At 45.1% G+C, this 16,448-nt stretch overlaps 1 protein-coding gene and 2 non-coding genes across 3 annotated transcripts; all 3 read left to right on the top strand.

The window, feature by feature from the left end:
- Nucleotides 1-5,831: 5,831 nt before the first annotated feature.
- On the top strand, nt 5,832-16,241 carry LOC121558795 (translationally-controlled tumor protein homolog). The gene is made up of 6 exons (XM_045218190.1): nt 5,832-5,949; nt 6,410-6,483; nt 7,002-7,189; nt 8,109-8,214; nt 8,972-9,089; nt 15,720-16,241. Exons 1-6 carry the CDS (start codon nt 5,922-5,924, stop codon nt 15,800-15,802), a joined length of 597 nt encoding a protein of 198 aa, XP_045074125.1. The 5' UTR covers nt 5,832-5,921; the 3' UTR covers nt 15,803-16,241.
- Nucleotides 8,732-8,807, top strand: LOC121558800. The gene has a single exon (XR_006659595.1). It is a non-coding gene; the product is annotated as a small nucleolar RNA SNORD58 (small nucleolar RNA).
- LOC123487044 lies at nt 15,435-15,571 on the top strand. The gene has a single exon (XR_006659596.1). It is a non-coding gene; the product is annotated as a small nucleolar RNA SNORA31 (small nucleolar RNA).
- Nucleotides 16,242-16,448: the final 207 nt, after the last annotated feature.

Here is a 16,448-nt window from a genome sequence, read left to right on the forward strand (position 1 = left end):
ACTATAGTCTAATAGGCCTACGACTGACGTGGTATACAGTAGCTATTGGTAGACTATAGTCTAATAGGCCTACGACTACGTGGTATACAGTAGCTATTGGTAGACTATAGTCTAATAGGCCTACGACTACGTGGTATACAGTAGCTATTGGTAGACTATAGTCTAATAGGGCCTACGATTCTTCGTGGTATACAGTAGCTATTGGTAGGCTATAGTCTAATAGGGCCCTACGACACGTGGTATACAGTAGCTATTGGTAGACTATAGTCTAATAGGCCTACGACTACGTGGTATACAGTAGCTATTGGTAGGCTATAGTCTAATAGGGCCTACGACTACGCGGTATACAGTAGCTATTGGTAGACTATAGTCCAATAGGGCCTACGACTACGTGGTATCAGTAGATATTGGTAGACTATAGTCTAATAGGGCCTACGACTACGTGGTATACAGTAGCTATTGGTAGCTATAGTCTAATAGGCCTACGACGTGGTATACAGTAGTATTGGTAGCTATAGTCTAATAGGCTACGACTACGTGGTATACAGTAGCTATTGGTAGACTATAGTCTGGCCTACGACTACGTGGTATACAGTAGCTATTGGTAGACTATAGTCTAATAGGGCTCTACGACTACGTGGTATACAGTAGCTATTGGTAGGCTATAGTCTAATAGGGCCTACGACTACGTGGTATACAGTAGCTATTGGTAGACTATAGTCTAATAGGGCCTACGACTACGTGGTATACAGTAGCTATTGGTAGACTATAGTCTAATAGGGCCTACGACTACGTGGTATACAGTAGCTATTGGTAGGCTATAGTCTAATAGGCCTACGACTACGTGGGTATACAGTAGATATTGGTAGACTATAGTCTAATAGGCCTACGACTACGTGGTATACAGTAGCTATTGGTAGACTATGGTCTAATAGGCTGCCTAACGACTACGTGGTTACAGTAGCTATTGGTAGACTATAGTCTAATAGGCCTACGACTACGTGGTATACAGTAGCTATTGGTAGACTATAGTCTAATGGGGCCTACGACTACGTGGTATACAGTAGCTATTGGTAGACTATAGTCTAATAGGGCCTACGACTACGTGGTATACAGTAGCTATTGGTAGACTATAGTCTAATAGGGCCTACGACTACGTGGTATACAGTAGCTATTGGTAGACTATAGTCGGCCTACGACTACGTGGTATACAGTAGCTATTGGTAGACTATAGTCTAATAGGGCCTACGACTACGTGGGTATACAGTAGCTATTGGTAGACTATAGTCTAATAGGCCTACGACTACGTGGTATACAGTAGCTATTGGTAGACTATAGTCTAATGGGCCCCCGCGAATACGTGGTATACAGTAGCTATTGGTAGGCTATAGTCTAATAGGCCTACGACTACGTGGTATACAGTAGATATTGGTAGACTATAGTCTAATAGGCCTACAACTACGTGGTATACAGTAGATATTGGTGACTATAGTCTAATAGGCCTACGACTACGTGGTATACAGTAGATATTGGTAGAGTATAGTCTTAGGCCTACGACTACGTGGTATACAGTAGCTATTGGTAGACTATAGTCTAATAGGCCTACGACTACGTGGTATACAGTAGCTATTGGTAGGCTATAGTCTAATAGGGCCTACGACTACGTGGTATACAGTAGCTATTGGTAGGCTATAGTCTAATAGGCCTACGACTACGTGGTATACAGTAGCTATTGGTAGACTATAGTCTAATAGCCTACGACTACGTGGTATACAGTAGCTATTGGTAGACTATATTCTAATAGGCCTACCACTACGTGGTATACAGTAGCTATTGGTAGGCTATAGTCTAATAGGCCTACACTACGTGGTATACAGTAGCTATTGGTAGACTATAGTCTAATAGGCCTACGACTACGTGGTATGCAGTAGCTATTGGTAGACTATAGTCTAATAGGGCCTACGACTACGTGGTATACAGTAGCTATTGGTAGACTATAGTCTAATAGGGTCTACGAATACGTGGTATACAGTAGATATTGGTGAGCTAATAGGCCTACGACCACGGGGTATACAGTAGATATTGGTAGACTATAGTCTAATAGGGCCTACGACTACGTGGTTACAGTAGCTATTGGTAGACTATAGTCCAATAGGGCCTACGACTACGTAGTATACAGTAGATATTGGTAGACTATAGTCTAATAGGCCTACGACTACGTGGTATACAGTAGATATTGGTAGACTATAGTCTAATAGGGCCTACGACTACGTGGTATACAGTAGCTATTGGTAGACTATAGTCTAATAGGCCTACGACTTACGTGGTATACAGTAGCTATTGGTAAGGGGCTATAGTCTAATAGGGCCTACGACTACGTGGTATACAGTAGCTATTGGTAGACTATAGTCTAATAGGCCTACGACTACGTGGTATACAGTAGCTATTGGTAGACTATAGTCTAATAGGGCCTACGACTACGTGGTATACAGTAGCTATTGGTAGACTATAGTCTAATAGGCCTACGACTACGTGGTATACAGTAGCTATTGTAGGCTATAGTCTAATAGGCCTACGACTACGTGGTATACAGTAGCTATTGGTAGACAATAGGCCTCGACTACGTGGTATACAGTAGCTATTGGTAGACTATAGTCTAATAGGCCTACGACTCGTGGTATACAGTAGCTATTGTAGACTATAGTCTAACAGGCCTACGACTACGTGGTATACAGTAGATATTGGTAGACTATAGTCTAATAGGGCCTACGATCGTGGTATACAGTAGATATTGGTAGACTATAGTCCAATAGGCCTACGACTACGTGGTATACAGTAGAGATATTGGCAGACTATAGTCTAATAGGGCCTACGACTACGTGGTATACAGTAGATATTGGTAGACTATAGTCTAATAGGGCCTACGACTACGTGGTATACAGTAGATATTGGTAGAGTATAGTCTAATAGGCCTACGACTACGTGGTATACAGTAGCTATTGGTAGACTATAGTCTAATAGGCCTACTTTGACTAAGTGGTATACAGTAGATATTGGTAGACTATAGTCTAATAGGGTCTACGACTACGTGGTATCGTAGCTATTGGTAGACTATAGTCTAATAGGCCTACGACTACGTGGTATACAGTAGCTATTGGTAGACTATAGTCTAATAGGCCTACGACTACGTGGTATACAGTAGCTATTGGTAGACTATAGTCTAATAGGGCCTACGACTACGTGGTATACAGTAGCTATTGGTAGACTATAGTCTAATAGGGCCTACGACTACGTGGTATACAGTAGATATTGGTAGACTATAGTCTAATAGGCCTACGACTACGTGGTATACAGTAGCTATTGGTAGACTATAGTCTAATAGGCCTACAACTACGTGGTATACAGTAGATATTGGTAGACTATAGTCAATAGGGCCTACGACTACGTGGTATACAGTAGCTATTGGTAGACTATAGTCTAATAGGGCCTACGACTACGTGGTATACAGTAGCTATTGGTAGGCTATAGTCTAATAGGGCCTACGACTACGTGGTATACAGTAGCTATTGGTAGACTATAGTCTAATAGGCCTACGACTACGTGGTATACAGTAGCTATTGGTAGACTATAGTCTAGTACCTACGACTACGTGGTATACAGTAGCTATTGGCAGACTATAGTCTAATAGGCCTACACTACGTGGTATACAGTAGCTATTGGTAGGCTAAGCTAATAGGCCTACGACTACGTGGTATACAGTAGCTATTGGTAGACTATAGTCTAATAGGCCTACGACTACGTGGTATACAGTAGCTATTGGTAGACTATAGTCCAATAGGCCTACGACTACGTGGTATACAGTAGATATTGGTAGACTATAGTCTAATAGGCCTACAACTACGTGGTATACAGTAGATATTGGTAGAGTATAGTCTAATAGGCCTACGACTACGTGGTATACAGTAGATATTGGTAGACTATAGTCTAATAGGCCTACGACTACGTGGTATACAGTAGATATTGGTAGACTATAGTCTAATAGGCCTACGACTACGTGGTATACAGTAGATATTGGTAGAGTATAGTCTAATAGGCCTACGACTACGTGGTATACAGTAGCTATTGGTAGACTATAGTCTAATAGGCCTACGACTACGTGGTATACAGTAGATATTGGTAGACTATAGTCTAATAGGGCCCTACGACTACGTGGTATACAGTAGCTATTGGTAGACTATAGTCTAATAGGCCTACGACTACGTGGTATACAGTAGATATTGGTAGACTATAGTCTAATAGGGCCTACGACTACGTGGTATACAGTAGCTATTGGTAGACTATAGTCCAATAGGCCTACGACTACGTGGTATACAGTAGCTATTGGTGGCTATAGCCTAATAGGTCCTCGACTACATGGTATACAGTAGCTATTGGTAGACTATAGTCTAATAGGCCTACGACTACGTGGTTACAGTAGCTATTGGTAGACTATAGTCTAATAGGGCCTACGACTACGTGGTATACAGTAGCTATTGGTAGACTATAGTCTAATAGGCCTACGACTACGTGGTATACAGTAGCTATTGGTAGGCTATAGTCTAATAGGACCTACGACTACGTGGTATACAGTAGCTATTGGTAGAAGCTAATAGGCCTACGACTCACGTGGTATACAGTAGCTATTGGTAGACTATAGTCTAATAGGCCTACGACTACGTGGTATACAGTAGCTATTGGTAGACTATAGTCTAATAGGCGCCTACGACTACGTGGTATACAGTAGATATTGGTAGACTATAGTCTAATAGGCCTACGACTACGTGGTATACAGTAGATATTGGTAGAGTATAGTCTATAGGCCCACGACTACGTGGTATACAGTAGATATTGGTAGACTATAGTCTAATAGGCCTACGACTACGCGGTATACAGTAGATATTGGTAGACTATAGTCTAATAGGCCTACGACTACGTGGTTACAGTAGATATTGGTAGAGTATAGTCTAATAGGCCTACGACTACGTGGTATACAGTAGCTATTGGTAGACTATAGTCTAATAGGGCCCTACGACTACGTGGTATACAGTAGATATTGGTAGACTATAGTCTAATAGGTCTACGACTACGTGGTATACAGTAGCTATTGGTAGACTATAGTCTAATAGGCCTACGACTACGTGGTATACAGTAGCTATTGGTAGACTATAGTCTAATAGGCCTACGACTACGTGGTATACAGTAGCTATTGGTAGACTATAGTCTAATAGGCCTACGACTACGTGGTATACAGTAGCTATTGGTAGACTATAGTCTAATAGGCTACGACTAACGTGGTATACAGTAGCTATTGGTAGACTATAGTCTAATAGGCCTACGACTACGTGGTATACAGTAGCTATTGGTAGACTATAGTCTAATAGGGCCTACGACTACGTGGTATACAGTAGCTATTGGTAGACTATATTCTAATGTAAATACAAATAGCTTAAGATCACTGCACTGTCTGAGAGGAGAGCTTTACTGTGAGTAGGCTTTTCATTGTATTGTGTAGCTTTACACTACGCTGTATCCTAAAATAAACTTCGATTTGATTAGCTTGAACTCATGGCTTTACAACCCTGACTGGGGAGTGGCCAACACAACGTTAACCCCCGCCATACTCCTCTCTGGTAAAACCTGAGACTAAAGAAAAAAAGACATGGGCAGGGTTGGAACGCACCCGGAGAAGCGGCACCGCGCTAAATGTCCTCAAGGGGGCACCTGTGACCCATATTAGCAGAACCCTTCTGCATGACGTCACTAGTACCGCTGCTATCTACATTGGGGAACCGCTGTTTTTCTGTCCTTTTCTTACGAGTCCTGAGACGGGTAGGGATCCAAAACCATCTTCCCCTTGAACGTCACATCTACAATCCAACAAAATGATCATCTACAAGGATATCATCACCGGTAAACTAACGTTTATATTATCAGTACTCCGTTGTCATTATTTCATAAAAATCACTTCTTTTTTTTTGGTCTGCATTTTGTAGTGTGTTTATTGTGGCCTACCGGAAGTTCTAAGGCCTTTCGTGCCAACGATGTGGTGGAAAATACTTTTTAAACTTCGTCGTAGTCCTCCATGGTATTCTACACGGCGATCGATCCAAGTATATTTTATGAGTACTGTATAACGGAGTAAAAATCAATAGATTGTTAGGCTTGCCGGAGTTAGCATTTACCAGCTGGTTAGCGAGGCCTACCGGCATTTGGCTAACTAGCTAGCGTTAACTGGCTAGTTAGAGAACTAGCTACTAACTGCCCTGTTTCCAATGTAAACAGCTGATGGTGATTTAGCTAACTATTGTGTTAACTAGTAGGCTAGCTACCATGTTTGGGGGTGCGTTGGCTAATCATTCTGTATTTTCAGGAGATGAGCTATTCACCGAGGTCTACAAAATCACGGAGGCCTGCGACGGCATGCTGTACGAAGTACAGGGGAAGGTACGTTTAGCTAACGTCCACTACTTTACCGTTTCAATACAGTTACCTTCCTTAACTGTTAGCAACTTGGCTAGCTATTCATCCATTTCACTAACTGAAAATGCTGGAGGGGTATGAAACATGTTTGGCAACTTCGGCTCGGGTAAACGGATCTACTAGCTAGCTAGGATGACGTGTTGATACCGTTGTAGCCTGCTAGCCTAACCATAACCCCCCAACCCCCATCTACCGTTGTAGCCTGCTAGCCTAACCATAACCCCCCAACCCCCATCTACCGTTGTAGCCTGCTAGCCTAACCATAACCCCCCAACCCCCATCTACCGTTGTAGCCTGCTAGCCTAACCATAACCCCCAACCCCCATCTACCGTTGTAGCCTGCTAGCCTAACCATAACCCCCCCAACCCCCATCTGCCGTTGTAGCCTGCTAGCCTAACCATAACCCCCCAACCCCCATCTACCGTTGTAGCCTGCTAGCCTAACCATAACCCCCCAACCCCCCATCTCGCCTCCCTTCCAGCTCACTTCCAGATCGGAGGACGTCGACGGTGCTTTGATCGGCGCCAACGCCTCTGCAGAGGGAGGAGACGAGGGCAGTGAAGCGTCCACAGTCAGTGGAGTTGACATTGTGCTCAACAGCAAACTGCAGGAGACCTCCGCCTACAACAAGAAGGCCTACCAGAGCTATATCAAGGGATACATGAAGGCGTAAGTGTCTTGTCTTCTAATCTAAAGCCTGAAGGGGTCACAGAAATGGGGCTAAACCACCTCTCTCTGGTGACACCCAGGGTTTTAGTAACTGTGATGCTAGCTACATCAAATGTCCCTGCGCTTTCTGCTCGCCCTGCTATGGCGTCTGGGATTGAATAGGGAAGGTGTTCCCTTGTGGGTGTAAATACCTGTTAAACAACTGGGAGGGGATTTGGAGCAGTACTCTTCCAATTGGCTCATTCGTCCGTCCCCCCCTCCCCCCCTGTAACCATTCCACTCCTCTGTAGCTCAATTGGTAGAGCATGGCACTTGTAACGCCAGGGTAGTGGGTTCGATCCCCGGGACCACCCCATACGTAAAAAGAAATGTTTGCACACATGACTGTAAGTCACTTTGGATAAAAGCGTCTGCTAAATGGCATGTTATTATGTTATTATATTATTATATTATTATTCCCCAGGTCGTTGCTGTCAATGAGACTGTGTTCTCAGTCAACTTACCTGGTAAAAAAAATTGGTGCAAAAAAAATGTAATGAACAGTTCACAAGCAGTGAGTGTTTTCTGGGAGTATCAGGCAGCCCAATGGGAGCGTTGTGAATGTAATGTCGGCGTGTCAGCGGAGTCAGCGGACAGCGGAGTCACTCACCACCTTCCGGAGACATTTGAAACCCCACCTCTTTAAGGAATACCTGGGATAGGATAAAGTAATCCTTCTAACCCCCCCAAATTGTAAAGTGGTTATCCCACTGGCTATAGGGGTGAACGTCCAATTTGTGAGTCGCTCTGGCTAAGGCGTCTGCTAAATAGCGAATGTGCCCTTGAGCAGGCACTTGACCCTAATTGCTCCTGTAAGTCGCTCTGGTTAGAGCGTCTGCTAAATGACTAAAATGTAATGTCGAAATGTGTCGTCCCCCAGAGTCAAGGCGAAGCTGGAGGAGCAGGATTCCAAGAGGGTACAGGCCTTCGTGGCTGGAGCTCCGGCAGCTGTTAAGATGATCCTGGGGAACCTCGATAAATACCAGGTGAGAGGAACGCCTAACTCGTGGGGTAAATACCAGGTGAGAGGAACGCCTAACTCGTGGGGCTGGGTCCCACATGGCAACCCTTTTTCACTGCGCGGTGCACCACACCAGTCCAGGGTCCGTTATTTGGTGCGCTGAACAGGGTGCCGTTTGGAATGCAACCGTGGCCCGTGCTGTGTATGTTATGGACACTCGTTTAGCTGTGCCACTAGAGATCCTGGTTCGAATCCAGGCTCTGTCGCAGCCGGCGCGACGGGAGACCCATGGGGCGACGGCGCGTTGGGCCGCGTCGTCCAGGGTAGGGAGGGAATGGCCGGCAGGGATGTAGCTCAGTTGATAGAGCATGGCGTTTGCAACGCCAGGGTTGTGGGTTCGATTCCCACGGGGGGCCAGTATAAAACAAAATAAAAAATGTATTCACTAACTGTAAGTCGCTCTGGATAAGAGCGTCTGCTAAATGACGTAAATGTAAATTTATATTGGGTTAATGAGTTGAAGTGAAGTGGCTTACTGGAACGTACAGTGATGACAATCTTAGGACACCTTTAGAGGCTGTGACCTATGAAACTAACATCTGTTTTTACCTGAGTACGTTGTCCAGTCAGTGGCCTACACTTTGAATTTTGGATGGGGGGGGGCGATGTGTGTGGTTTGGCTCCAAAAGAATGCAGCTCATCTTCCTCCATTGTATGAAACTATAAGTGAACATTGTCTCCTTGTATGCCCCTCTTCAACACGTGGCCTGCTCCTCCTACAGTTCTTCACCGGTGAGTCAATGAACTGTGACGGAGCCATCGGCCTGCTAGATTACCGTGAGGATGGAGTCACGCCTTTCTTCCTCTTCTTCAAGAGACGGTATCGAGATCGAGAAATACGTAAGTTGGAGGATTCTGTCTGGTTCTCTATAGGTGATGGAGTGACAGTTGACAGTACCCGCTGAATTCACATAAGAAATGTCCCAAGTGGCACCCTATTCCCTATATAGTTCACTACTTTAGACCAGAGCCCTATGACACCCTATTCCCTATATAGTCACTACTTTAGACCAGAGCCCTATGACACCTATTCCCTATATAGTGCACTACTTTAGACCAGAGCCCTATGACACCCTATTCCCTATATAAGTGCACTACTTTAGACCAGAGCCCTATGACACCCTATTCCCTATATAGTACACTACTTTAGCCGAGCCCTATGACACCCTATTCCTATATAGTACACTACTTTAGACCAGAGCCCTATGACACCCTATTCCCTATATAGTGCACTACTTTAGACTAGAGCCCTATGACACCCTATTCCCTATATAGTGCACTACTTTAGACCAGAGCCATATGACACCCTATTCCCTATATAGTACACTACTTTAGACCAGAGCCCTATGACACCCCTATTCCCTATATAGTGCACTACTTTAGACCAGAGCCCTATGACACCCTATTCCCTCTATAGTGCACTACTTTAGACCAGAGCCCTATGACACCCTATTCCCTATATAGTTCACTACTTTAGACCAGAGCCCTATGACACCCTATTCCCTATATAGTGCACTACTTTAGACCAGAGCCCTATGACACCCTATTCCCTATAGTGCACTACTTTAGACCAGAGCCCTATGACACCCTATTCCCTATATAGTACACTACTTTTGACCAGGGCCCATAGTTACACTTTCTATAGCTGTTTCTAGTGCTTGTTTGGGTTCAAGTTGATTGATTTTTTTTGATTTGAGAAAAGTTGTGTAAATGAAAAGTTCTAAGTGTAAAGACACTGCTCCAACATTCAACCCCCATGATCCCTTCCCTTAAAGCTAAGTGTAAAGACACTGCTCCAACATTCAACCCCCATGATCCCTCCCTTAAAGCTAAGTGTAAAGACACTGCTCCAACATTCAACCCCCATGATCCCTTCCCTTAAAGCTAAGTGTAAAGACACTGCTCCAACATTCAACCCCCCCATGATCCCTTCCCTTAAAGCTAAGGGTAAAGACACTGCTCAACATTCAACCCCCATGATCCCTTCCCTTAAAGCTAAGTGTAAAGACACTGCTCAACATTCAACCCCCATGATCCTTCCCTTAAAGCTAAGTGTAAAGACACTGCTCCAACATTCAACCCCCATGATCCCTTCCCTTAAAGCTAAGTGTAAAGACACTGCTCCAACATTCAACCCCCCATGATCCCTTCCCTTAAAGCTAAGTGTAAAGACACTGCTCCAACATTCAACCCCCCATGATCCCTTCCCCTTAAAGCTAAGGGTAAAGACACTGCTCCAACATTCAACCCCCATGATCCCTTCCCTTAAAGCTAAGTGTAAAGACACTGCTCCAACATTCAACCCCCCATGATCCCTTCCCTTAAAGCTAAGTGTAAAGACACTGCTCCAACATTCAACCCCCCATGATCCCTTCCCTTAAAGCTAAGTGTAAAGACACTGCTCCAACATTCAACCCCATGATCCCTTCCCTTTAAAGCTAAGTGTAAAGACACTGCTCCAACATTCAACCCCCCCATGATCCCTTCCTTTAAAGCTAAGTATAAAGACACTGCTCCAACATTCAACCCCCCATGATCCCTTCCCTTAAAGCTAAGTATAAAGACACTGCTCCAACATTCAACCCCCCATGATCCCTTCCCTTAAAGCTAAGTGTAAAGACACTGCTCCAACATTCAACCCCCCATGATCCCTTCCCTTAAAGCTAAGTGTAAAGACACTGCTCCAACATTCAACCCCCCATGATCCCTTCCCTTAAAGCTAAGTGTAAAGACACTGCTCCAACATTCAACCCCCCATGATCCCTTCCCTTAAAGCTAAGTGTAAAGACACTGCTCCAACATTCAACCTCCCCATGATCCCTTCCCTTAAAGCTAAGTGTAAAGACACTGCTCCAACATTCAACCCCCCATGATCCCTTCCCTTAAAGCTGAAGTGTAAAGACACTGCTCCAACATTCAACCCCCCATGATCCCTTCCCTTAAAGCTAAGTGTAAAGACACTGCTCCAACATTCAACCCCCCATGATCCCTTCCCTTAAAGCTAAGTGTAAAGACACTGCTCCAACATTCAACCCCCCATGATCCCTTCCCTTAAAGCTAAGTGTAAAGACACTGCTCCAACATTCAACCCCCATGATCCCTTCCCTTAAAGCTAAGTGTAAAGACACTGCTCCAACATTCAACCCCCCATGATCCCTTCCCTTAAAGCTAAGTGTAAAGACACTGCTCCAACATTCAACCCCCATGATCCCTTCCCTTAAAGCTAAGTGTAAAGACACTGCTCCAACATTCAACCCCCCCAGATCCCTTCCCTTAAAGCTAAGTGTAAAGACACTGCTCCAACATTCAACCCCCCATGATCCCTTCCCTTAAAGCTAAGTGTAAAGACACTGCTCCAACATTCAACCCCCATGATCCCTTCCCTTAAAGCTAAGTGTAAAGACACTGCTCCAACATTCAACCCCCATGATCCCTTCCCTTAAAGCTAAGTGTAAAGACACTGCTCCAACATTCAACCCCCCCATGATCCCTTCCCTTAAAGCTAAGTGTAAAGACACTGCTCCAACATTCAACCCCCATGATCCCTTCCCTTAAAGCTAAGTGTAAAGACACTGCTCCAACATTCAACCCCCCGATCCCTTCCCTTAAAGCTAAGTGTAAAGACACTGCTCCAACATTCAACCCCCCATGATCCCTTCCCTTAAAGCTAAGTGTAAAGACACTGCTCAACATTCAACCCCCCATGATCCCTTCCCTTAAAGCTAAGTGTAAAGACACTGCTCCAACATTCAACCCCCATGATCCCTTCCCTTAAAGCTAAGTGTAAAGACACTGCTCCAACATTCAACCCCCATGATCCCTTCCCTTAAAGCTAAGGGTAAAGACACTGCTCCAACATTCAACCCCCCATGATCCCTTCCCTTAAAGCTAAGTGTAAAGACACTGCTCCAACATTCAACCCCCCATGATCCCTTCCCTTAAAGCTAAGTGTAAAGACACTGCTCCAACATTCAACCCCCCCATGATCCCTTCCCTTAAAGCTAAGTGTAAAGACACTGCTCCAACATTCAACCCCCCCATGATCCCTTCCCTTAAAGCTAAGTGTAAAGACACTGCTCCAACATTCAACCCCCCCATGATCCCTTCCCTTAAAGCTAAGTGTAAAGACACTGCTCCAACATTCAACCCCCCATGATCCCTTCCCTTAAAGCTAAGTGTAAAGACACTGCTCCAACATTCAACCCCCCATGATCCCTTCCCTTAAAGCTAAGTGTAAAGACACTGCTCCAACATTCAACCCCCCATGATCCCTTCCCTTAAAGCGAAGTGTAAAGACACTGCTCCAACATTCAACCCCCCATGATCCCTTCCCTTAAAGCTAAGTGTAAAGACACTGCTCCAACATTCAACCCCCCCATGATCCCTTCCCTTAAAGCTAAGTGTAAAGACACTGCTCCAACATTCAACCCCCCATGATCCCTTCCCTTAAAGCTAAGTGTAAAGACACTGCTCCAACATTCAACCCCCCATGATCCCTTCCCTTGATGTTCAACATACGTGCCACACCCTGTACATTCCTCCCCTCCGACTGACGTGGCTGTTTCTGTGGGCGTCGGCCTGTTGCCATTTCATTGTCATGAGGCATTTAACGCCCAGCCCCAGTCACTAGGCAGGCAGAGAGCCAGGGTGCTTAGTCAGGGGTATATAATGAGTTCAGATAGAAATGGGTTGTGTAGAACCGGGGATTATCTGCCGTGTAGAACCGGGGATTATCTGCCGTGTAGAACCGGGGATAATCTGTCGTGTAGAACCGGGGATTATCTGTCGTGTAGAACCGGGGATGTTCTGTTCTATTCATTCTATCTTCAATGGTCAGAATGTTTTTGAATCACTTTGTGTCTCAAATGGCACACCAGAGTGCTGTGGTCAAAAGTAGTGCACTATATATAGGGACTAGGGTGCTGTAGTGCACTATATATAGGGACTAGGGTGCTGTAGTCACTATATATAGGGGAGTAGGGTGCTGTAGTGCACTATATATAGGGACTAGGGTGCTGTAGTGCACTATATATAGGGACTAGGGTGCTGTAGTGCACTATATATAGGGAGTAGGGTGCTGTAGTGCACTATATATAGGAAGTAGGGTGCTGTAGTGCACTATACAGTGGGGAAAAAAAGTATTTAGTCAGCCACCAATTGTGCAAGTTCTCCCACTTAAAAAGATGGAGAGGCCTGTAATTTTCATCATAGGTACACGTCAACTATGACAGACAAAATGAGAAAAAAAATTCAGAAAATCACATTGTAGGATTTTTAATGAATTTATTTGCAAATTATGGTGGAAAATAAGTATTTGGTCAATAACTAAAGTTTCTCAATACTTTGTTATATACCCTTTGTTGGCAATGACACAGGTCAAACGTTTTCTGTAAGTCTTCACAAGGTTTTCACACACTGTTGCTGGTATTTTGGCCCATTCCTCCATGCAGATCTCCTCTAGAGCAGTGATGTTTTGGGGCTGTCGCTGGGCAACACGGACTTTCAACTCCCTCCAAAGATTTTCTATGGGGTTGAGATCTGGAGACCCAGGACCTTGAAATGCTTCTTACGAAGCCACTCCTTCGTTGCCCGGGCGGTGTGTTTGGGATCATTGTCATGCTGAAAGACCCAGCCACGTTTCATCTTCAATGCCCTTGCTGATGGAAGGAGGTTTTCACTCAAAATCTCACGATACATGGCCCCATTCATTCTTTCCTTTACACGGATCAGTCGTCCTGGTCCCTTTGCAGAAAACAGCCCCAAAGCATGATGTTTCCACCCCCATGCTTCACAGTAGGTATGGTGTTCTTTGGATGCAACTCAGCATTCTTTGTCCTCCAAACACGACGAGTTGAGTTTTTACCAAAAAGTTATATTTTGGTTTCATCTGACCATATGACATTCTCCCAATCCTCTTCTGGATGCACTCTAGCAAACTTCAGACAGGCCTGGACATGTACTGGCTTAAGCAGGCGGACACGTCTTGCACTGCAGGATTTGAGTCCCTGGCGGCATAGTGTGTTACTGATGGTAGGCTTTGTTACTTTGGTCCCAGCTCTCTGCAGGTCATTCACTAGGTCCCCCCGTGTGGTTCTGGGATTTTTGCTCACCGTTCTTGTGATCATTTTGACCCTACGGGGTGAGATCTTGCGTGGAGCCCCAGATCGAGGGAGATTATCAGTGGTCTTGTATGTCTTCCATTTCCTAATAATTGCTCCCACAGTTGATTTCTTCAAACCAAGCTGCTTACCTATTGCAGATTCAGTCTTCCCAGCCTGGTGCAGGTCTACAATTTTGTTTCTGGTGTCCTTTGACAGCTCTTTGGTCTTGGCCATAGTGGAGTTTGGAGTGTGACTGTTTGAGGTTGTGGACAGGTGTCTTTTATACTGATAACAAGTTCAAACAGGTGCCATTAATACAGGTAACGAGTGGAGGACAGAGGAGCCTCTTAAATAAGAAGTTACAGGTCTGTGAGAGCCAGAAATCTTGCTTGTTTGTAGGTGACCAAATACTTATTTTCCACCATAATTTGCAAATAAATTCATTAAAAATCCTACAATGTGATTTTCTGGATTTTCTTTTCTCAATTTGTCTGTCATAGTTGACGTGTACCTATGATGAAAATTACAGGCCTCTCTCATCTTTTTAAGTGGGAGAACTTGCACAATTGGTGGCTGACTAAATACTTTTTTTCCCCACTGTATATAGGGAGTAGGGTGCTGTAGTGCACTATATAGGGAGTAGGGTGCTGTAGTGCACTATATATAGGGAGTAGGGTGCTGTAGTGCACTATATATAGGGACTAGGGTGCTGTAGTGCACTATATAGGGAGTAGGGTGCTGTAGTGCACTATATATAGGGAGTAGGGTGCTGTAGTGCACTATATGTAGGGTGCTGTAGTGCACTATATATAGGGACTAGGGTGCTGTAGTGCACTATATATAGGGGCTAGGGTGCTGTAGTGCACTATATATAGGGACTAGGGTGCTGTAGTGCACTATATATAGGGACTAGGGTGCTGTAGTGCACTATATATAGGGACTAGGGTGCTGTAGTGCACTATCTATAGGGACTATGGTGCTGTAGTACACTATATATAGGGACTAGGGTGCTGTAGTGCACTATATATAGGGACTAGGGTGCTATTTGAGACACCAGTCACACCACACACTAAACACAGAGCCCATGCATCCATCTGATAGACCTGAAGTTCCTCCACCGTGACTTCTGGGTTTGCAATTGGATGCTAAAGTAAATCTTCCCTTCACTTTCCCCGACTGCCTGGCTGAGTGGCAGTACGGATAGAGAAGAGGAACACATGGAGGTGTTTTAACAGACCTCTGACTGACAGAGTCCCAAATGGCACCCCATTCCCCTTTTCTAGTGGACTACTGTCTCTCTGTGATAGTCTCTCCTCTGACCTCTTTCCATCTCCATGTGTAACAGTGTCTCCTTTCTCCTCCTATGCAGTAAACCATCTGGACATCCTAACAGAAGTGCCTGGGATCGGAGGGAGCGTGTCTGCTTGTTACCATAGCTACCGCCGCCCCTGATCACGGACAGACTGACCCAACCCTGCCTGCTTGTTACCATAGCTACCGTCGCCCCCTGATCACGGACAGAACTGACCCAACCCCTTGTCTGTATCGCTCCCAACACCTGGAAACAGACTCGCCTTTCTTTGATCAGGTTTTTATTTTTTTGGCCCCAACCTTCTCCCCCCCTCTCCTCTCCTCTTCGTCCCCACATCTGGTCTGTGTGGCGTCCCGAGGGAGACGCCCTGTTTGTAAACTGACGGTCGTTGGACAGGGCCTCTCCTGCCTACCATGGATGGATGGATGGATGGAACCATGCTGGCTTGGCCCGCTGTGTGCGTGGTGACTTCTATCAGATGTCCTGCGACGTTACTCTCCCACCTCGCTCTCTCACACAATTGTAAAGGACTCGTTGACACTAGTTGTGAAATAAATGGGCTTTAACGGCCGGAAATACCACTGTCTTGTGCCATCTGCTTTCACTCTAACACAGTACTTCCCCTTCCATCTCCTCGGGGAACCACCAGATGTCTCACACATCGGTTTATCCCTGAACCAGGACACACTATTCCACTGGTCCACTAATAAAAACCAACGACTCATTGTACCAGTGGCAGGGCTACAGCAAATGTGTGAAACGTTGTGGTGGTCCCTGAGCAGAGGG

This window comes from Coregonus clupeaformis, unplaced genomic scaffold, assembly GCF_020615455.1.
Source record: "Coregonus clupeaformis isolate EN_2021a unplaced genomic scaffold, ASM2061545v1 scaf1427, whole genome shotgun sequence".
NCBI lineage: Eukaryota > Metazoa > Chordata > Actinopteri > Salmoniformes > Salmonidae > Coregonus > Coregonus clupeaformis.

Coding starts and splice junctions, on each gene's coding strand:
- LOC121558795 (XM_045218190.1), top strand. CDS start 5,922: ATGATCATCTACAAGGATATCATCACCG. Junction 5,950..6,409: donor CTACAAGGATATCATCACCG/GTAAACTAACGT, acceptor CTGTATTTTCAG/GAGATGAGCTATTCACCGAG. Junction 8,215..8,971: donor GGAACCTCGATAAATACCAG/GTGAGAGGAACG, acceptor CTCCTCCTACAG/TTCTTCACCGGTGAGTCAAT.